This window comes from Rhinatrema bivittatum, chromosome 1, assembly GCF_901001135.1.
Source record: "Rhinatrema bivittatum chromosome 1, aRhiBiv1.1, whole genome shotgun sequence".
In the NCBI taxonomy this organism is placed as follows: Eukaryota; Metazoa; Chordata; class Amphibia; order Gymnophiona; family Rhinatrematidae; genus Rhinatrema; species Rhinatrema bivittatum.
In genome coordinates this window covers 356947778-356971708 of record NC_042615.1, presented here as the reverse complement: position 1 = coordinate 356971708, position 23931 = coordinate 356947778, and the positions used below count along the sequence as shown (strand labels likewise).

At 42.1% G+C, this 23931-nt stretch overlaps 1 protein-coding gene across 1 annotated transcript in view; it reads right to left on the bottom strand.

Annotated features, from left to right (window-relative positions):
• Window positions 1-936: 936 nt before the first annotated feature.
• ANTXR2 (ANTXR cell adhesion molecule 2) overlaps window positions 937-23931 on the bottom strand; it is a 374917-nt gene continuing 351922 nt past the window's right edge. Inside the window, exon 17 of the mRNA XM_029600240.1 lies at window positions 937-4108. Coding sequence (XP_029456100.1) covers window positions 4067-4108 — 42 coding nt within the window. The 3' untranslated portion in view covers window positions 937-4066. The remainder of the gene's footprint in view (window positions 4109-23931) is intronic.

Below are 23931 nucleotides of genomic sequence, written 5' to 3'. Positions count from 1 at the left end.
TATTGTATCTTATGAGCAATCTAAGCTAGTGTACATGAGGCATTAGAGACTTTTCATAATAGATTATTAGACAATGTATAGTATACACTTAGCATCCCTAAAGATTTTTGTGCTGCCAATACATGATGTCATATAAGCAGATATTTTGTGGCAGTATATCACACAAATCAAAATAAGTTTTATACTCGTTAGGCTCATCTATATAAAAGGTGAAATCAGTTTATGAACCTAGACTAGACAAAAGAGGATACACATTCTGAAGGCCAGGAATAAAAGGCAAGCACGTGTATATATGTTTTATCCACAAACAGAAAATGAATCTTGTGCGACTTGAAATACATGATCTAATATTAAAAGCTGAGCCTTCAAAGTCCTTTGTTTGAATTAAACCATGTTCTGTTAGAAAAGAGCCTGGAGCTCGGCGCACGATAAAGCAGACATCGTAACCTCATTGCGCACGTGCTGTTACACAGGCTGGGGAGCGGCTTTCCAGGGGCTAGAATTGGAACTTTCATTTTAATCAGTATCAACGTAAGCTGACCCACACAAGTTATGCCTCCAAAGAGGTGTCACTTTCTGGGAGTTCATCCCCGTGCGTATTGTAAAACCTGGAAAGCCATTAATGAATTTTATAAATAGATAAATAGTGTTGGCAAATATGCAAGCGCATAAGTAGCTGTGCACCTGCTATTTCTGCAGCTGGAGTTACACAGGTGCAATTAGGCATGTATATTTGAAAATTCAACCATACATCTGTAGTTTACTCTACTGATCCAAGCACTCCTCAGCCCCCTTCCCTGGGAACAACTACTTAAAGAGCGGCTGAATTTACCAACTAGAGAAAATAAGTGGGCTACATTTACTTGGTCTGTGTGTGGCAGTTTTTGGCTTGACAGATCTAGCCAGCTAATTTCTTAGACAACTCAATCCCTTGGAAAATTGCTCTCCGCATGTGTATGTTTGGGTTTTTTTTTTTTTTGTGATCGCGCAAAAGCTGTTAATACAGGTATAGACGTCCTCCATTCACAATGGGCACTTCCAAGGCATGCAGAAATACATCCAGAACGCTCTCTTTCTTTCTGGGCACAGCGAACACGCGTATTAGGGATCACTGTATGACGGCTTATTCCTTTTAGTTTTGCATCTTAATTAGACCTTTTAAAGCTAGTAAGTGATTTGGGGGGGGGGGGGGGGGGGAGGCAAAGCTGACACCTTTCTAAAACAAATGCATAGAGGATTGAACCGGGCCTATTTAGAATTCACACTTTCTACTGGTGGCAGTTACAGCCCTAAACACCTTGCTGGCCAAACTGGATGGACCATTTTGGTCTTTATCTGCTGACATTTACTATGTTACTATAAACTGAAGATTGCGATGATCATGCACCTTGATAATCAGGGTTAGTTTACACTTCAAAGCCTTCTTCCATGGATTTCTTTGATGGCAGATACAGGAGACAGTTTAAAAGTGAAAAACTGATCATTTTATTACATTTTTTTGTTGTTGTTTTTACACATTTAAAAGCAATACACTTGGTTTCATCCTATGTACAAAAACATTTATTTTCATATTGCACCATACTTAATGGGTTATGGCTGTTCTGCTTCAGCAAAGTTATGGAAAAACAAGGTCACCTTAGGGTGATTCACTTTTCAATTTAAACGCAAACCATGAAAATAAAAGGAAAAAGAAAACCGAGGACCTTTTTAAGTGGTTTCAATTAAAGTAGAATCAGAATGTGGTCTTTATATCACATAACTCTCTAATACAGGGGTAGTTCAAATTTAATCACTAGAAAAAAAACAAACCCCAAACAAACTGCACTTAAGAGTAGTACCAGTGAAGTCATGTCACCTCTTCCAGAGCCCTGCTTGTCTTTACTTTTGATTTTTTTTCCCCACAGTTACTTGTCCCCGTGACAGATAGAAATTGACACCCTTAACTGTGGAATGGAAGAAGCCCCTTGAGTTAGCTAATCATACGCCTTCTCAGCAATCATGTCATGCCATAGGGTGGGCTGCTTTGCTTTTGAAGCAGATGAAGGAGGAGACTGTGAATTCAGCGAAGCTGTTTTAGCCGGTGATAAAGGTGTAAGAAAACCAAGTAACCAGCAAAACGTGAATCATTGTATTTTATTTTCAATCTACGTGCGTTTATTGGTTTTGGAGGATGCGGTTGGCATAGATAAACTCAAGCGCAACGATCAAGCAAGTGGAGGTTTCTTTGGGCAGCGCCACGGAATTGGAGAGTGACCAAGAGAATTGTTTATGTCCCTTGCAAGTTTTGGCGTGAGAGCATAAAAAAAAAAAAAAGGGATAATTAGACCAGGATGCTTTGCATCGCTCTTTCCATTTTGTGCACATGGCTGCCCACCAAAATGTGAAATGCTCGCCTTTCCCCCCTTCAGTGTGATAGTTGTTGAACTTATTTTTAGTGTCATTTGATGAGCCTCCCTGCTCGCAGAGAGACATCCCACTGACCCAGCCACTGGTCATTGTCTATACCAGTTCACATCAAAGCAGGCGCGCTTTGTCAGATTTCGACTCGAATATCCATTTTGCATCTGAAGTACAGTATCGAAAGTGACTAGATCATGTGAGCCTTTTTCTTCAGCTGCTGCCTCCTTCCTCCACCCCCCACCCCCTTTAGTGTTTCAACTCACGCTAACATAATTTGGGATTGTCAACCTGACAAAACGGTGTAATTTTTTTTTTGTAATTTTGTGCTTGAAGATAATAATAATAATGCCTGTGCTGCCAATTTTTTTTTTTTTATGATGGCCAGCGCTTCTGCGAATGCAATGCCTAAACTGCTGAAAGGCGTCTTTTTTTCACTGCTCTTCAATGCTAAGCAATGCACAGTGCCCCTCAAAATCCGAGTAATGCGCATACAGTAATAGGTCATTCAATGTCAAAAGGCATAAAAAAAGATGAGCAAAATCTTCACAGGCTGCTGCTTGCTGTTGCCTTTAATTATATTAATTAAACTTTGAAATTCTCATGCAAAGAGAGTTGCTGGCTTGTGACGCTGAAAAAGCCCTTGGAGAGTCGGAAGGGGGAGAGGGGGGAATTCTCTGAGACACTGAAGCTTTGTGGCTACAGTTTTCATTTATTTATTTATTTGGAAATATAAACAACATCACCACCCACCACCACCCTGGGCTCCTACAGTATGCTAGGCGTGATTACAGGGCGCAACATTTTACGTACTGCTGAACTCCGCATGCAGAAAAGAGGAAAATCCATCGGCCACGACTTCAAGGTCTTGAGGCATCAGTCCCTGAAAGTCTACTGAAGATCTCTGGTTACAGGCTGTCTCCCTGCTAAATGACACTCTATTAATTTTCTTACTGTCCCGGGTGCATAATGAAAGAAAGATGTCTTCAGAAACTAAAGGATAAAGTTCTGCTGCTGCTGCTACCAGTACCTTGAGGCACCCTGCCTACATTTTTTCCATGCGTGTGCACTTTTCAGCATTAGACTGATAAGGCACAATGCGACCAGGGGTGACATGAAGGATTTGGGGATATGCATCACTGAAAGGCAATAAATGTCTGGCACTTGCTTTGCCTGGTGGGGGATCTCTGCTTGTCACCGCTTGCAGCAGTCCCGAATTTGATCTCAAGCCCCTGTCTTCAAACCTGAGAAATGAAGTATCTCCACCAAATGGCACCACAGTGTCCAGAATATCTGCCAGTCTTTCTCATTTACCTGGTCCGGGTGGTGTACCTTGCGGGGAAATAGGTAGCAAGACTTTCCTCCGTGCACACGTGCAGTAGTTTAGAAAGCCGCCATGAAGAACACAACTCGCATTATTACTGTTGTAAACCCTGGATCAAAACTCAAATTCTCACAGACTCAAAAGCAGAAGGATGGAACGAGTGTTGAGGGGAGACTGCTGCTGTTGCAGGGTCAACTGGTAGAATCAAAACAGAAGAGCCATCAAGAAAGACTGTCTGAGCCGAGCCGAGAGGCAGATGGTCTTCTGTGAAATTCACAAAAAGGCACCTTGACTTTTCTTTGGTTAACAGGTGACTTTGGAAGCTTTCTAGCATTCTGTTCTTCTTTACTGAGAAGATGGCACTCGAGAGAAGTTAATACACCGACCCTGGAATGAATGGAGAAAACAATTGTTAAAATTACTCTGGTGAAGCATCCAATAAACGCTTACAAGCAAGCAGGTAAACATAAATGACTATTTTTAGCAGTGAGGATAAAATAAACACAAGGATTTGGCCAAGATAAAAAAAAAAAAATCCCCTTGGGTCATTTTGTGTGCTTATATTTTATGATAATTGTGAAATTTTATATTCACAGAAACGCTAAATAAAACTGCACATTTTTCACAAAATAAATGAGCTAATGGCTAAACACACAACTCTGCCAATTGTTAGAACTTCTCGTTTGCTCATTTTTGAAAATAGGAGAAAAAAAGGATGGATTCTATCAATACTATAAACTAGACTATATGTAATACTAACTACAGATAGGAGAGGTGAATTTACATATTCATTAATAGAAAATAAATTAGTACAACCTTCCACTCATTAAGCATTGACCTACTGCATTAGAATGCATTAGCATGCCATATTGGTTCCAGAAAAAATGTGATACTTTAAAAGCCATAACATCTTTTATTGACTAACCAACAGTAGCGAGTATTAGGCAATGGTTCCCAAACCTGTCCTGAGTGACCTCTCTCTCTGAAAGACAGATTTTCAGAATATCTGCAATAAGGAGCTAATTTTGAAAAGGATTTACATGCATAAAACCAGCTTTTACATGCCTACATGGGCTTTTGAAATTGCTACTTTTATGCATGTCACTCTTTTGAAAATTCACTCCTTTAGATGCATGAGAATGATTTCCATATTCTGCCTCCACTGCATGCAAATTTATCTCATCACATTAATTGCAGTTATCCTGAAAACCCGAGTGGCTGGGCATCCCACAGATTTAGGAATTGCCGATATAGGAGGGCCCCCCTCTTCAGAAAACTCTTGAAAGCTAGTCACAAATATATGAAAAAGGTCTAATAAAAGGTATCAATTGTAATTTGTTTGCTGACCTATTCCTACAAATTTCAGTGGATTGATACGGTAATCACTATTACTTCATTCTTTGGGGCCTTTATAAATGATTGAAACGGTGTAGAACAGCTTTCCTATATTTTTCTGCAAATGTCTTTCTATTCAGAACATCCTGATCACGAACCACATACATATATACCTACACATATGTGATTCAGAGTGGGGGAGCGGCCGAGTAGTTAGAGTAGCAAGCTGAGAACCAAGGAAGCCAGGATGCAAATCTTGCTGATGCTCCTTGTGACTTTGAGCAAATCACTTCACTCTCCTGCTGCCACAGGTACAAATTTAGGGGCCTGTTTACTAAAGGTTTTCACTCATTCTGTATCTATGAGAAAAATGCTTAGTAAAGAGCCCCTAGATTATAAACCCTCCGGGAACAGGAAAATACCTACTGTACCTGAAATGTAACTCTCCTTGAGCTAACAATGATAAGGCACGAGCTAAACCTAAATAAATTAGCACATACACTGCAAGCAGTTTCCAATTTCATAAGAGAAGACTTAACCAACAGAAGCTTCCCAACACAGGTCAGCGGCCATTTTGTCTTCATCACAGTCTGCTATTAAAATGGCCATCAGCCTGTGCTAGATGCCACTGCTGGATAAGCTATGAATCATAAACTAAGAAATTACTTAGAGAGTATGTACACACACTGTACGTTTTTCATTTTCTTGGTATCTGTGAATAAAAGGATTTTACAGAAAAAGATAAGGGTGTGGTTTGTTGCCGTGTTTATGGATGGTAGCAAGATCGGTGAGCATTGAGAAGAACCCTACACACTTTTAATACAAGATTGTAAATAAAGGCACAGTTGAGCTGTTTCTACCCCTTTGTTATTATACCATCTCCCAATGTCACTTTAAGACCATCTGCAGTAGGATTATATATCGCACATAGAAATGGAAAAGCATGCTGTATTCTACATCTGTTGCTGCTACAGCTCTCCAGAGTAAATGTTTAGTGAAATGCATAGGAAGGAAAGTAATTTCTTGTATTAACAATGTAGAGAAAATGTGCACGGAGAAGATAAAACAGGGGTAGGCAACTCGGGTTCTCAAGTGCTGAAAGCCAGTTAGGTTTTCAGGATATCCACACCTAATATGCATGAGATGCATCTACAGTTATATGCCAGAGATGGGCAAACTTTTGTGTGCTGGGATCACATTACAAGTTATCAACCGATTGGGCTGGCCCCTCTTGGAGCTCCTTCACAAAACAACCAAAACCCTAACACTTGCTGCAGGCACTCCAGTATTCAGCAGGCTTACGCACAATCATTTTTAGCACCTTAGGAGTGCCTTCTGACAAGGATCCCAGCCTCTAACAAAATCAGCAAGACTTTCAACCCAGGTCAACTTCGGGCCCATCACGCTGCAGGGCCTCTTTTTGCTAACGGAGTGGGAAACCTGCTAACACGTCACACTATGGTGCTGTGGGGGCCTGTTCTTGCTGGCGAGAGATGGGAATCTTACTAGCGAGCCACGGATGGTATCAGTCTTCTTGCTGGTGGGGGGTGGGAACCCTACTAGCGATTCCCAAAATGCACCTTGATGCAGGATGGGTCTTCTTCTTACAGCAGGGGTGAGAACCCTGCCAGCACATAATTCAATACACTGCAAGGCAGATGGGTCCTCTTCCTGCTAGTGGGGCTGGGAACCAGGCTCTACGCTGCGCAGGCTGCACGTAATACACATTTTAAATAGATCGGCAGGCCAGAAGAAAGCTGATGATAGGCCGGATGTGGCCCGTGGGCCCCAGTTTGCCCACCTCTGGTATATGAAATGGAGGTGGTGCATACAAATATATCATGAATATTCAGTGTAAATATGTTGTGGTACCAGAGGAACGGAGTTGCCTACTTCTGAGACATAGACCATAGTGTTCATCATGGAGGACTTGGTAAGATTTCACCAAAATGAGACATTCTTGGGTGTGAGTGGAGCTGGTATTTTCTGTCTTTTCTTTTTCCTGGTAAGGGGAACTATAATGATTTAAAAGTGCTCAGATCTGGAATCGATCAATGTGAAGCAACACTTCTTCTGCTAATGTACTGATCAAATACTATATATTCTAAGTATGACAATGTTTAAAAAAGAAAGAAATCCTAGGTTGCATTACATTTGAAATGATTTCAAAACTCAGTCATTGAATGGGGGTAGGATGTGTATATCACAGCACAAAAAAAGACCAATTTCAAGATCCACTCACAGAAAAGCCATTGCCATCAAAGACCGAATGACCATGGCACCATTTCTAATTGCCATTTTTTAAACACACTGATATTTAAGCTTGTGATCTAGCAGTCTCTCTATTCCTCCCTAGTAACCATTGGCTTCTAATCTGCATGGGTAAAAGCTATCCAGAATGTCATACAAGTTTTTAAACACCCAACAAAAAAGCTTCCAGTCAATCTACCTGCAATAGGCTACATGCTAGAGAAAACAGAACAAAGTTTATCTCCATAAAGTGTGGGCAGTCAGAGAGATCTCACATTTACCGCATGCCTACATAATCTGGGAAAATGCACTGTATGTACTCCCCTTATGTATACCTTATACCATCCCCTAGTGTAATCTTACATGCATTTCCGCTATTTTTTTTTAACTACCTCTGCTGTAATTATCAAGTTATATGTTCAATGTTCCTTTCAAGCTCTGTTGATCCCCCTTCCAAGTTTAATGCACCCTGTTCCATGTACTACTGTTCAAGTTCCATGTAAACCGACATGATGTCCCCACAAATATAGGTCTATAAAAGCTTTAAATAAAATAAATAACTAAAAACAAGATTTTAAGACTGAGCACCTTAGGGACTCCACTGATACACTGTGGATCTTGTGATACCTGCCTAAAATGAAAGTATCAATGTCATTCCCACTTTTGAACTGCACTGACAATGTTGCAGAAACAAAGAAGTCAACAGTGCATTAGGTAAATCAATATTGGTTGCTGGACATTTAAATGTTTTTTTTTTCCCTAACACACATAAGGCACAGGTTTCCCAGAAAACAAAAAGATCAAAAGTGGTCAGAAGTTTCCTCCTTTTTAAAAGAATCACGGATGTGAAGCGCGTGCGGTGCAGTGAGTAGTATTTTAGCAGCGTTCAAATATGCACAGTCGGGGGCGCTCTAGCGCTGAGATCAAAATGGCCACCTAAGCGAATATCTCCGCTCCAGCCTATCCAATAAAGAGGGAAAAACTCATTTTAACTTCTTTTTCAGAAGCTAATTTTGGATTCTACAGCTCTCTAAACGGCATTGTGATCGATGGCAGCGAGCAAACCCGGAAAAATTGAAGCAGCTTTTGCGGCAGCGGCAGGCACGAAAAGGTCGAAGGCCGACCCCCTGTCGCCGGGCAAGGCCCCGCCAGCGAAAGTCATGGCGTCTGCTGATGCAGTTTTAACCGAACTGCGGCAACTCAAGGATTTGATTAATATAAATATAGACGCCACAAACGCGATTCAGGGAGAATTGCAAGCGGTTTCTAACCAACTTGACTCGTATCGATCTCGTTTGGATGACGTGGAAACTCAAGTTTCCTCCTTATTACTGACTGCTACCTCTGTTCCTCAATTAACAAAGATTGCAGAAAACTTGCAAATCTCTCTGGAAGACCTATCCAACCGGAATCGCCGCAACAATGTACGAATTCTCGGTGTGGCGGAAGGAGAGGAAGGTAATGACCTCAGCAGCTTCATTACTAAGCTGCTTACCTCTAGCCTCCATCTTGAGTTCCTGTACCCTTTAGAAATCGAAAGGGCTCACAGAGTGCCCGCTAGGCCTCTTCACAACTCAAAGTATCCGCGGCCCATAATTTTTAAATTGCTGCTTCATCCACAGGTTCTTCAAATTCTGGCGGCTGCCAGGTCTCAAGCGCCGGTCCAATACAAAGGCCATAACGTGCTTTTTGTTCCTGACTTGGCTAAGGAAACTGCCGCGAGACGTAAGGCCTTTTTGGCTCTGCGACCACAGCTTCAGCGCATAGGAGCAAAGTATGGCCTTCTCTACCCAGCGCAAATGCGGGTGACTCATCTCACCCTCACGAAAATCTATCATCAGCCTCAGGATTTGGAGGCCTTCATTCAATCTGTTGGTAATGGACAAGAAATGATCACTTGAAATAATGATACTGAGGCTTATCTCAGTAAGGTGATAATTTTGTTTCACGACTTGCTTAAATGAAAGTTGACGATTTTGTCTTCTGCTGGTTTCGATATTCCAATATTTTTTTTTTTCTTTTCTCCATTGATTGGACACTTTATCTTCTCCAGCGGAGCGGAACTGATCGCTTGGAATGGTCAGTGATCCGCCTAGACACCCATCACTAGTCCCCGAGGGGACCTTCCTTCACAGCACGGTTAGTGCTAGGAATATTTGAATTCCTTCTAATTTATCCTTCTTCTATTTCTTTTTCTCTCTTTCTTTCTTTTATTTCTTCCTTCTCTTCCTTTCTCTTTTTCTATCTATCTCTTTATTCTCTCACTCTCTCTTCTCACTTGTTCTGATTTTTATACTACTTTCTTTTTCTTTTTCTTATTCTTTTTCTTCTGCGAATTTTTCATTTTTTTAGTTTCCCTATTTTTTGATATACTGCGGACCCCATAAGGATAATTTCTTGGATTCCTCTGCTTCCATTTTCTCATGACTACTACCAAAACTTCATTTACTGTGGTCTCCCTGAACGTCCAAGGTTTCTCACATCCCATCAAACGGAAAAAAATCCTCACCTACTTAAACTCCTTGCATGCGGACATTGCCCTCCTGCAAGAAACCCGTCTGACACCATCAGAATCTCTTAAGCTGAAGCGACAATGGGTGGGACAAGTTTTTTTCAGTCCTGCAGTTCATAAAAAACGAGGCACAGCTATCCTAATTAACAAGAGGCTAGATGCAACGGTTACACAGCAATCTGCGGATCTTGATGGACGATGGAATATCATTCAAGTCTCCATTCATGAGGATCTATACACTATTCTGAACTTATATGCTCCGAATCAAGATGATCCTTCATTTTTTCATCATTTGTTCTCACATCTTCTTGCCAATGACTCTACCCCGACTATCATTGGTGGAGACTTCAATCAGACCCTGGATCCCTTTATGGATCGGAAGTCATCGGCACGCCTATCTATTTCCAGATCAAGCAAAGCTCTCAAGCATCTTATGTCGTCCTTGGGACTGTCAGATCCATGGCGTCTTCTCCATCCTGGTGACAAGGAATATACCTTCTTCTCTGCTCCACATTCTTCTTATTCTCGTATTGACTTTTTTCTAACATCTCATAGCTTAATTTCACGGATGCTATCTGCAGACATTGCTCCTATCTTGGTCTCCGATCATGCAGCAATCATTCTTCAGTGTAATTTGCACTCACCCATCATTACAGATAAAATGTGGAGATTCAACTCTTCATTATTGGCGGACTCGGATTTTATAGACCACATCCGTACTCACACCAAGGATTACTTTTCTTCTAACGCTACCCCTGATGTTTCACTGTCCACCTTATGGGAAGCCTATAAGGCTACTATTAGGGGCGTTATCATCAGTTACTCTGCTTATCAGCGGAAAACTAATCAAGCTGAACTAACCCGTCTTCAATGTTCTGTTGCCTCATTGGAGTCTGAACATGTGCGTTGTCCGACCAAGGCCTCCTTAGCGGCTGTACTAAAAGCAAAGCTACAGTATAATCAGCTTCTTAGTGCCTCAGTTCATCTCTCCACTTTCCATACTAATGCTACATATTATGCAGAAAATAATAAATGTGGCCATCTTCTGGCATCTTACTTAAAGAAGAGGGCGGAGAAAAAGTGCATTACTAAAATTATATCTGCCTCAAGTCAGGTTCTTACGCAGGATGCAGATATTCTTCATACTTTTAAAGATTTCTATGAAAACTTATACCAGACGGAAGTTCAAGCTTCGGAAGAAGATCTACATTCCTTTTTTTCTACGCTTTCTTATCCTTCCTTGTCACCACAACAGTTCCAGGACCTTGAATCTCCAATCACGCCACAGGAAATTGAACTTGCAATTCAAGCTCTCCCCGCTGGAAAAGCCCCTGGTCCAGATGGCTTTACTACAGACTTTTACAGGACTTTCAGTAAAGATCTTATACCATATTTACAGCAGTATTACTCATTAGCTCCAGCTCAACCATGTCTCTTTTCTTCTTTCTCTACAGCATGTATTGTGGTTCTTCCGAAGCCAGGCAGAGATGCAACGGAAGTAGGCAACTATCGGCCCATATCTCTCTTGAATACAGATTATAAAATCTTTACTAAAATATTGGCCACTCGATTATCCCGTATTATGCCCAGCCTCATTCATCCAGATCAATCTGGTTTTATTAAAAATAGACTCATAGCAAACAACACTAGATTATTTTTCCATATTCATGAAGCTGTTTTTTCTGCCTCCTCCCCGGTCATTGCTGTTTCTCTGGATGCGGAAAAAGCTTTTGACCGTGTGGAGTGGTCTTTTCTTTTTACTACTTTACATAAATTTGGATTTGGCCCCAATTTTATTTCATGGATCAAACTTTTATACAATTCTCCCACTGCTTTTTTGTATCTTAATAATCGCCGGTCCCCAATCTTTCCTCTGCATAGAGGAACTCGTCAAGGTTGCCCTATCTCTCCTTTGCTTTTTAACCTGGCTTTGGAACCCCTTCTCCTTGCTATTCGACAGAACCCACTAATTACAGGAGTGCAACTTGGTTCAGAAGAATATAAGTTATCGGCTTATGCAGATGATGTGTTATTATTTCTTTCTCATCCTGATTCTTCTCTTCCAGCTCTACTCCAGCAAATAGCTATCTACTCAGCTCTCTCCGGTTATAAGATTAACTGGCACAAGACTGAACTCCTCCCTCTTAATGCTTTAGGATCTTTGGTTGACCTCACTAATTCAGTAATACAAAAAGTCCCCGATAGTATCAAATATCTGGGAATCCATTTTTCTCCCGATCCCCAGCTCACAGTTTCTAACGCTGCAGCTCGTATCACTCAAATGGTTAAAGACCTTACCATTCAATGGTCACCTCTACACCTCACATGGTGGGGCAGATTAGACACTATAAAAATGATGGTTGCCCCTAAAATTACTTATGTGTTATCGATGATTCCTATTTTTTTTTCCCTGTACTTTTTACAAACAACTTGATAGGATTTTATCATCTTTTTTATGGAAAAACAAGACTCCACGTATTGCTATGTCTAAACTCAAGCTCATTAAGACGGAAGGAGGTGTGAATTTTCCTAATTTCTATGCATATCACCAAGCATTCATACTTCAACAAGCTTACCATCATTTTACTCATTCTACCACTCCTAATGACAAACCCAGATGGCTAGATTTAGAAAGCTTTTTCTTATCCCCTTTCCCGCTTACTTATCTTCCCGGGATGCAATTACCTAAACAGCTGATGTCTAATTCAATATTGCGCTCACTACATAAGGCATACTTCCTTTTTGATTCTATCCGCCCTACACACATATGCTCTTGGAACTCCTCTAATATGGCTCCAATTTGGCGGAATTCTAAATTGACCATTGATAATCATCCTCTTAATTGGCCGCTGTGGCAAACAAAAGGCATTTGGTTTCTGGCTTCCATTTTGGAAGATGCTACGATATCCACGTTTGCTCAATTACAAGCGCAATATGGGTTACCATCTTCTCAATTTTTTGCATGGCTTCAACTCCGCAATGCTATCTCTGCCTCCCCATACTCCTCTGCTTCACTTAATACATCTCCATTTCTCCTACAGGTTTTTCAGGAATATGGGCTACAGGGTCACTTAGCTTCTAAAATATATAAAATTTTGGTTTCTGCTGCGCCTAATGCTTTAGGAAATGGGCTCTATCCCACTTGGGCCAGGGAGATAGATACTACAATTAGTGCAGCGGCCTGGAAGTATCTTTGGTCCATCTCTACCCGCATTTCATTATCCTCCAGTTTGACGCAATCCTCTTTTTTCCTCCTTCATAGAGCTCTTTGGACACCTTGGCACTTTCATAGAGCTGGTCTACTCGTTTCGCATCAATGCTGGTCCTGCTCAGCACCCAAAGCGACCTTCGAACATATGTTTTTTCTATGCCCTTATGTACGTAATTTTTGGACTCAAGTTTGGGATACGATTACTTCCATTCTCTCATTCTCACATACATTTACATATGCTGTATTTTTTTTTAGGGGCTCTAACCCCTCTTTTTCATTATCCCCTCCCCATAGGAAACTATTGGATTTCCTGTTTATTATTGCTATTCATACGATTCTGTCCAACTGGAAGCGTAGTGATTTGCTTTCACAAGCTTGGTGGTGGAATTCGGTCTGCATGTATTACAAATATGAAAAGGCTATGGCAATTAAGTGTAATCGTCTGACCTCCTGGGCACAAGTTTGGAAACTGCTTGAGGATTATGTCACCTCTCTTTCTTGATATCATGATATGATTGGATCCTTTCTTAATCAACCTATTCCGTGTTCTCCGCAGTTACTCTTCTGTATACTTTCCTCTCCTCTCTCTCTTCCCTCTTTTTCTTTTTCTATACTTCTCTTTCTTCTTTTCTTTCTATATGCATCGGTTTCTTCTCCAATAGTTCATTTGTGGAAGATGTATTAGTACTATTTGTTTTGTAGCATTATTCATTCTATTGCATGGAAGAGATGGCTTATTGTTCTTGTTTATTGTTTATGTATAATTTCAGACCTAAGGGCTGATTGCTTTTTACCTTGTTGTTACTTTATCAAGACATGTATCTTAGCCACTTCCAATGATATGTCTATTTTTCTTTCTTTATTTATGTACTTTATTGGTTATATTTTCAAAAAATGCTTAATAAATCATTTAAACACAAATATGCACAGTCTTCAGGCTCAGTAACATCAGAAGAGACAGCATATTCCCAAGTCTTTCCTTTAGAATGATTTTCCTTCACTATCTCGAGTTACACCTGAATATTTTTGTTGTGACCACGCCACCTCGGTGACAAGTGTGAGGAGCCCAAGTTTTTTCAGCCAAAAAAAAAAAAAGATCCTGGAAACCTGCTCCCTCCTGCCCAGTCAGGTCACTGGTTTGCACAATTGGGAAACAGCACATCTGCTATCCGGGATTTCATGTGCCACAACTTTTGGGAGCACAAACATTTCACAGACGAAACTGTGCGAACAAAGACTCGTGCAAAATAAGCTGTGGGAAATTCTGCCCAACTTATTGTTCAAGGCGAGTCTTTTAGGGCAAAAGCCCCTCCCCCTCCCCCATGCTCTCAGAAGAATTGCTCACATACCGGCCGTTTTCAGTGCCCCCCGCAAAGCCCCCTTTCCTGGGCGCGCGATACTGAATACAAATGAGAGGTTGCACTAAAAGGAGGTGTTAGGGACAATCGTGTACCCCATGCGCCTCCTTAGCTCAGGAGAGGTGGCTGTCAGCAGGTTTGGAAAACGGACGCTCAATTTCAGGAGCATCCATTCACCTAACCTGACGGCACATTTTTTAAAAATCTTTTTTAAGTCAGAGGATGTACAGAAAAGCAGTATTTTCTGCTTTTCTGTACACTTTTTCGGGATGCTCAGAAAAGGGCAGGCGCTAATTTCTGAGCGTAAAATTTGTGGATAGGCCGCACATTTTTTTTTTCTGTATCCTGGATGAATGACTAATAGCCTCATCAACATGCATTTGCATGTGAGGAGCGCTATTAATTTCCGGCGGGGGAGGGGGGTTTGGACACGCGTTGTGGACACGCTAAACCCCTTACTGTAGAAGAGGTTGTGGACGCACATCGAAAACTCATGTCCAAATCGAGTTAAAAAGTGCGCTCAGTTGAGTTCAAGCCACAAACATTTTCGGAGTAAACTGTGTACTTGATTTTATCAGATTTTCCTTTTACTAGTAAGAATTCAGGTATAAAAAGCATTTGCTCTGGTTATGAGTGGCGCAAAGTCTGATGCATGGTGCAAAACGCTGAGTTAATACATGGAGGCCAACGCCACATGCACTTTAGTAAATGGTTTGTGTTATTTATGTACTGGGGCTTCCATGCAAACGATCTGGGTAGAAAAACAGCTTTCAAAGTGTAGCTGCAAAACATTTTTGAAAAATTCCTTAACTATACCACACCGAGGGGTAGCTAAAGTTCTGACATCATGTTTGCGAGGCTGATGTCACGTATATTTTACTAAGCGCTCACTGTTAAAGTACTGCTTTGCATAATTTTGCATTGATGTGACTTGTTAAAAATTCATTTAAATAAAATTTCACAGGCATAAAACTGCATACCAAAAGAGGAAACGGTGTGCAGTATCCAAAATAACAAGCATGATTAGCCATTTTAGGGGGTCATTTTCCTAAGCGATCGCACGCGATCACTAAATGGGGGCGGCGTCAAGACCGGAACAGGAGGAGTCGTGGCGGCACCGGGGCGGACGCCGCGAAGACATTGCGGACAGCGAAAAGGTAAGAACCCTTTTCGCTGCCAATTTCGCGCCCAATAGCGCCAGCTTTTACTGCCGGCTTTCGCAGGCCCACCCCCTGCTTCGCCCCCCTGCCCCCCTGTACTGCGCGATTCAAAGAGCCCGGCGGTATTAGAGAATCCAGGCCTTAGGTTGCAACGTGGCTTTTGTGCAATTTAACACAGTTTAGTGCATCAGTTTCAAGGTCTGCTATAGGGACTGCTACTTTGTCCCAAGTTAAAAAGTGACTTGTGGAAAAAAAAACAAAAACCTATAACAAACCACATTTGTTTGTGTTAAATTTGGTGCTACAGAAATAGAAAATAAGCTTTAAAAATTCCAGAAAGACTTAGCTAGACAAATGTGTTTTACTAGGAGAGCCTGTAAGTGGCATAGATTGTCATGCAGAAGGGAAGCAATATGAAAATAAATGACATGGAGCAGGATCTAGGGATTGAAATGGACAACAAATTAAAAGTGATCCATTGACAGGAGGTGAAGTATCAGAGTGCTGGCATGCATTGTACGAACAGGACAAGCTGTACCAAGAAGGAAGGATGATTTTAACACTCTTAACGGGAAGACCGCAGTTGGAATGTGATGTACAATTTTGGTCTTCTCAGTACTATAAAGATAATAGTGAAACAAAAATTCTTCCATAGCAGTTGAAAATCTCATACTCGTCATAACTTATTTTAATTAATTAGATAAGGGATTTGATGCATCATTAGATAACCATTGGATGTTACTCTAAGACTTTATTTACAGTATTTAGTTTAAAATATTTCTTATCCACCATATATAGATACAAATAAATACCAGCAAATTCAAGGAAATCAGACCAATATAAAGAAGGCAGACCCTCTGCATTATTGTTATTTTTCTTTGTCAATGCTAAGCTATTATGCTTCTTGTTATGAAAGTCCAGCAAAGCAGCTTTTTAAGTAACCCTTTCAAATCCTTATTTACTAATGACATGCCTAGCTGTTGTTCAGGAAATGGTTAAAATAAAGCTTTCTTACCATTATTAAAAAAAACAAGACAAAACAAAACATTGCTGGTAGGTTAATAATAGCAATAAATCCTAATGTAGCAGGGCTGTTATTGGCGAGATAAAACCTAGACCCTACTGGGTCCTTATCTCACCAATAACACCCTATAACATTATGGCATATATCACAGTTATACCCAACAGGAAAAAATGTACTTCCTTGCACACTGCAACCTACCCCTTTAAAAGTGATCTGAAAATACATATTTTTTAATGTAAGTTCTTTTAATAACTGCTTATTTGTATTTTGAGAACTACAGATAGAAAAAAAAAAACCAAGGAAAAGAGCATTACAGAGAAGGAATAATAAATACTATCACATACATTTAACAAAACAGAGAAAGTTATATTGGGGTCCATTGGCTAGCGAAGTCAATCTGGCTAACTGTGCAGGAATAATCAGTGATGTGAGCATGCAGCTGGAATATCCCCAGCTATCTTTAAGATTGCCGGATACGTTTATCTGGCTAAATTTAGGGCAACTCCTTGGCAGGCTTAAAGTTATTCAGCTATGTTAGCCAGATAAATGCTGAAAATCAGCGAACTTAGCTAGAAAGCTAGCTCCACCCCAGAACACCCCCACCACCCTGTCCCCAAGTTAGCCGGTTAACTCAGAGCTCGTAAATCCAGCAGGATTTTCAAATCCTGCCGTTTGTCCGGACAAATGGTGCTGAATATTGACCTCACTGCTACATTTTACCTTTCAGACAAATAGCAGAACCTATGTGGAGAACGTAGACAGATCCTGGTGACTACAGAATATGTGACAATATACTGAGATTTGTACAAAGTTCCATGAGGCTTATGCAAAAAAAAAAAAACTTGTGGCAAAAGCATTTGCCGTGCGACTCTATAAAACTTTAACATGCATGGTGCAATACTTAACATGGCATGCAATCAGTTTTAGCAGGTGCAAGTTAAATTTTTCCCACATTGGTGTGGCAGGACAGTCTGCAGAGCCTTCCTGCCATCCAAGCCACCAAATTCCCAATGGCATCATCTAGCAGCACATCAGCTGGTCAGGCAGTGACACATCACTAGGCGGGGTCATTTGTAGTTTGCCAGCGGAGGTGGCAGAGGGGCTCTGCCATCCCGCTCGCTATTCAAAGATGCTAGGGCCCCTGGAAAGGTGGGCGTTCATTACAGATGGGTGGGGCCTTGGCTCCCTGCAGAGAGGGAGGCATTAGAGGGTGGGAGCGGGATGACCCGCAGCGGGCTTCTTTCATTGACTTTGGGGGGGATCAAGCTTTTGACTAGGAGTGGCAAGCATAGATGAGAGCTTGGGGTGTTTTGGGATTGGTAGGGTGAGGGCAGGATAAGTACTTCTGTAATGAAGAGTTCAGGGAAAGAAGAAATCCTTGAGCTCCCCACAGTTTTTCACTTTGGGCCAATTAGCAAGGGGGATTCCTACATGGACTTTGGATATTTTAGATCCTACCATGCATGTTAAACATTTAAAATCTGGACCCGAGGCTGTTAATTGTTTGGGCTTTCCTGAATCCCTGGAAAATAGCAGGTATGCAGGGCATGGTGCACCACTTCCCACGGGTGCACTGAAGCGTTCCTTGCTTATTATGCTCCCTCATTTACATATGGGTAAAAACAGTAATTTTAGCGTTTTTTATCTTAATGTGATGGGGGGACTGTCTTAACGTGCACATTATGAAGGTAATTTTCAAAAAACTTTTATATGTGTAAATGTGCTTATGAAAATTGCTACTTTCTCGCACGTTATCTCCTTTGAAAATGCACTGCATGGGGCTGAATGTTCACAAGGAGTTATGTGCATTAATGGACTTTACGTGCCTAAATGCATTTCTGAAAATTGCTACGATATATGTTGCTTTTGCATACATAACTCCTTTGAAAATTCACTATTAAGGCCTTATTACATAGCATGCAATGAAAAAGGTACTTAAAGATGAATTTCAAAAGCCTGATGCACGCATCAATAGGGGGTTGCGCGAATAAGTCAGGCTTGCGCCTGCCAACCGTATTTTAAAAGGCACCCAGATCCGCGCATAAATGCTGTGGCGCACATCTCCAAAATTCCCAAAAAGCGGTGGGGCGTGGGCATGGTCTGGGCATGGGTGTTTTGGATCTTGGCCAAGAGATGTGTGCATGAATACGCATCCTGGTGTGCACCGAGGTCCCCTGCTACTACTTCTGCTATGTGTTAGGATCTGTGGCCCCCGGGTAGCCTCCGCGAGCTGTGGCACTCACTCCCGACGCAGCTCAGCCTTGATGCGGCAGAAATGCCGCTGCAGTCTATCTTCCACATCATCTTGCTCTTCCCTGCAGCCCCTACTTCTGGCCTTAGAATGGTGGGAACGCCGCCAGCTCCAGCTTCCTCAGCCACCATGAGCTAATGTTTTCTTAGGCGCGTGCCAGCTTCCAAGGGCCCATAGCAGGAAAGTCCTTGCAGTGCCCTCTGATGATGGCACAGGGTACTCTGTATATAAGGAGTCTTCCGAGGAACAACAGACACCTGAGCAATGGGTCTCCTGCCCTTGTGTGTTGCCAGCATTCCTGATTCCTGCTTCCAGCCCTGTCTTCCAGCCTTGCCTTGTCTAATCCAGTGTCTTCAGGGTCTCGTCATCTACCCTTGGCTTGACCCCTTACTTGGACCTGACCATGCTTGCCTGCCTCCTGGATCTGACCCCTTGCCAGGACCCGACTATTCTTCCTAACTGCCTGCTGCGACTTTGGCCTGTATCTGACTCTGTTAGCCCACTGCTTGCCCTGTCCCTGGTGTGTTTTCTGGATTCCAGTTCTTACCAGCTCCCTAGGGACCTGTCTAGGTTCTGCCGACTGCCAGAACTCAAGGGCTCAACCTGTGGGGGAGGCAGCTGGTAAGGATGAAGCTCCAGACTGCCCCGCTACAAAGCACATTTGCCAGCTGCCAGCACAGGCCTCGGGGGTTCACCCTCAAGGCTGCATCAACTATGATGCATTACTAAGGGGCTCATACACCCACCATCTGTCACACTATGGATGATGTGTTAGTCATAAAATAAAAGGATCAAACCATTTTTGAGGGGTTTAAAGGATCTGGGGTAACTGGGGGAGGGTAGGCTACCAAACCAGAGGGTGGGGGTTGGAGGACCTAGATGTTAACTGGATGAACCGGTGGACGAACTGGTAAACTGGGAACGGCGTGGGTGTGCAACTCTTTAAAAATCCGACTTACACGGTAGAACGGGGGAAAAGCCCTTGAGTGAATCAGGCCCTCGGATTTTCTTTTCTTCTGTTTGGGTTTCTTGTCAATTGCACACAACCCAGCACGTACTCTAATGCCTACGTAAATGCAGAATGAAAGCAAGAATTTCCTGATGGGAAGGCTGGAGGGTGGGAATGACACCTGGTTTCCTCATTTCCACTGTCACTGCGACAGGCTATGTGAAAAGATGACAGCCGGTCGTCGGGGTGTGCAGCTGAAATAGATCTGCTTCGGGGTCAAGCTCCAGCCGTGTTACAGTATTTGGAAACTGGCATCATCGATCCTCCTTCACTGCAGCCAGCAAAAACAACATTACGCAGAGCAAGTGTCAGGTTCCCTGGGCTTAGGGGGCATTAAAATTCAACCGGCATTAACATTCCCAGGCTTCTTTAACCACTCCCTGCACAGGATGTATTTCACTGATGTAACCGCTATAATATTACACTCGCCTCATAAATATCCGTTGACAAGCTGAAGCGTGCAACTGCAGTTTGGCATTTTCGTTTTTAAATAAATACTGATAGTTGATTTATATATTTACTTTGGAAAGAGACTACTTAAGTGTCTCCCATATGCAACATGACTGTAAACAATGTTTTGTGTTAAGTCTTTAAATGATTTGGCTTCTCCAAGGTAAGAGATTAACGCAGGCCATCTCTCAGGGGTCTGGCCCCTACTTAAACTAGGAAACTCACAGAAAAAGAAACTCCAATCCTGCTCATGAAACCAGTGTCAACGAGCATCCTGTGAAACCTATCGTACTTGGAGATATAAATCGCTTTAGGAATCCTATGTATTTCTTTAACTTGCAAAGTCATTTTACGATGGTTGGGCTCTGCAGTCTCAGTCACTGCATAATGTATGGGAAGAGACACTATACAAATAATCAGGAAATGTGCCCAAATCTGGTGTAGCAGTTAAATCCCAGTAATCACTAAATCTCAGTATAGATGACAAAACAATTTAAACAGGATTAAGGGATGTTCATACAAAAACATAAAGGTTAACTTTCAAACAATTGCGTGCGGCAGCAAATATGACACATATGACCGTGTGCAGTTATTTTACACATAAAAATAGAGAAGCACTTACATGCATAAGTCGGTATATTTTACAACATAGGCACATAAGTGAAATTATCAGTTTTACCAATTACTCCACCAGTTCCTTCAGTCCTTCTCCAGTTCATCAAGACCCACCTAGTTAATTAGCCTGAACTCCTACCAGTTCATCCAGACCTCTCTCCTGGCCTATAGTGCACAATAAACATGTTTAATATCACTTATACCAGATAATTAGCATGCGCAATATTACGCAAGTGTCTCTTACAATAGCAACTTCCATGTGTAAATGTTGGCCCTGCCACAGAACACTCTTAGAACACCTCTTTTTTGCGTGCACATATGTGCACGTGAAGAAAAAATATGTGCATATGTTAGAGGTTTATAAAATTGCATGTCTACGAGTAGATGCTATTTAAGTGCATATATGCTAATTTTTATGTGTGAAAATCTTTAAAAATTCACCCCCTCGGTACTCAGTTTTCCCTTACATATAATTTATTAAACTAGAAATGCCAGTACATTGTGGTGACTTAGAAGTGAAGGCATAATTGTTCGAGCTCTGTGTTAATCGACATGTGAAGGAATAAAGACGAGAGTGATGGAGGATATGTTCTCTCATGAAAGATTTTAAATTGTATAAAAAATGATCTAAGAAATAAAAAAGGACAAAATGATTATAAATTAGAGATGTGGTTCGGCCTTTGTTATCGGCCCGCCGCGGGAAATTTTGTTTTCCCGCAGTTAGGACCGATTTTATTTCGGCTGCCCCGAACCAAAACCCGCGCCAGCCCTTCAAATCTAATTAATTACAACCCCCCAAAACTTGCCGAAAGTCCCTGGTGGTCCAGTGGGAGTCCCGGGAGCGATCTCCCGCTCTCGGGCCGTCGGCTGCCAGTAATCAAAATGGCGCCAATGACCCTTTGCTCTTACCGTATGACAGGGGCTATCGGTGCCATTGGCACCGGCCATCCATTGCTCCTACCATGTGACAGGGGCCGACCAATGGCACCGATAGCCCCTGTCACATGGTAAGGGCAAAGGGCCATTGGCGCCATTTTGATTAGTGGCTGCCGATGGCTCGAGACCCCGCTGAACCACCAGGGACTTTCAGTAACTCTTGGAGGGGGGTCGGGCAAGTCTTGGAGGGTCGGGAGGATGGAGGGTTGCAGTTAATTAAAATTGAAGGGTTGGGGTCGGTTTGGGTGGTTTTTTTTTAATGTGCCCTTTCTCCCCCCCAAAAAACGATAAGAAAACCACACGAAATTTTGTATGGTTTTCTTATCGTTTCGTCACCCCCCCTGAACCATGACGAAATAGGAAATCTCATCTCTATTTCCTATTTTGTTGCAAACGAATGCACATCCCTATTATAAATATATGCAACAGAAAATTCAGCATGAACAGCCCTTTTATTTATTTATTTGGATTTTGATATTCTGCTTTTTGGCACTTCAAAGTGTACACTGTGAGATAGTGCCCCTACTGTTCCTCTGTGCAGGACAAGGCTAGATGCCTGGTCCACCTTAAATCCATTAAGGAGAGTATGCTCTGTGTGTGGGATCCTGCGGGGAAGGTGGAGCTCAGAGGGCATCACCAGAGACTGGGGAATAAGAGCTGGGATCCAGAAGAGGATAATAAGACCAGGCCCAGGTCTGCAAGAGGAAGGCAGCTCCTGTAACGTAACACTGTCCAATCACTCAGTTGAGATGAAGCTGAACTGTGAGTACTGAGGGAAGCAGTACTGAACTGTAAGTAAAGAAAGTACACTGTTCTGAAGAGAAGACAGTCTACTGTTGTGCATGTATGAAACTGTAATAAAGGTATATTGTTTTAAGAAAGGCTGAAGTCAGACTACTTTGTTTCCAGGCCTGTGAGAATCACCACTCATTATTTATTTATTTATTTATTTATTTATTTATTAACTTTTATTTACCGACATTTGTGCAGCACATCATGCCGGTTTACAATGAACTCAGGTGGAAAATACAGTGTAACGATAAAACAATATTTATAATAATGATAGTAAATAAATAACTGGCAATAACAATTAACAATGTGGGGATGGGGAAGAGAGGAGAACAAAGGCAGATAGAGAGAAGAGAAGTAAAGGAATGAAAACTATAGGAATAGATGGAAACTATGTACAGATGACGGAGTGCACAGGTCTCATTAACTTGAGTATAGGTATCAGTAACTTAAGTACAGGTTTCATTTACTTAAGGAGGGACTCATGAGGACTTGAAAGCCACCAGTATTACTTGGGCTAAGGTGTTCATTCGGAGAAAGGTAATTTGAGGGAGATTGAAAGGTGTACGGGGGGGTAGGGGGTAGAAGGGGGCGGTTGGGAGACAAAGGATTGGAAGGTGACTAGGAGTGAAGAGGGGTAGGGGTGGGGATAAGGTGTAATGCATGACATTTTTCTAAAGCTTTGCACAGAAAAAAACCTCCCAGCCTCCAAGAAAGTGTGTTTATGGAAGATGTGTGCTCATGGAAGATGAATGAGGTTCATCTTCCATGAGCAGTATGTAACTGATGGGGCAACTGAAAGGAAAACTGGCCGTGAGTACACCAATCCCCAGTGCAACGCGATCAAGCCAACTTCCAAAATATTCTTGGAAAGAAAGAAAAAAGGAATAAGTTCCTACTTTTAATTTTTGTAGCCATATTTTTTTTAAACTAGACATAGACCTTATGGGGCAGATTTTTAAATGAGCGCGCGCGGGGTACATTTGTGCCCGCTACCCAGTGCGCACAAATGTACACCCGATTTTATAACATGCGCGCACTGCCGCACGCATGTTATAAAATCCAGGGTGGCGCGCGCAAGGGAGTGCACATTTGTGCACGCCGAGCCCTAGGGGAGCCCCGATGGCTTTCCCCGTTCCCTCCGAGGACGCTCCAAAAAAATCGGAGCGGCCTCGGAGGGAACTTTTCTTTCGCTCCCCCCATCTTCCCCTCCCTTCCCCTATCTAACCCAACCCCCAGCCCTACCTAAATCCCCCCCCCCAATCTTATTTCATTTTTTACGCCTGCCTCTGCCAGGCGTATCTTGCTCG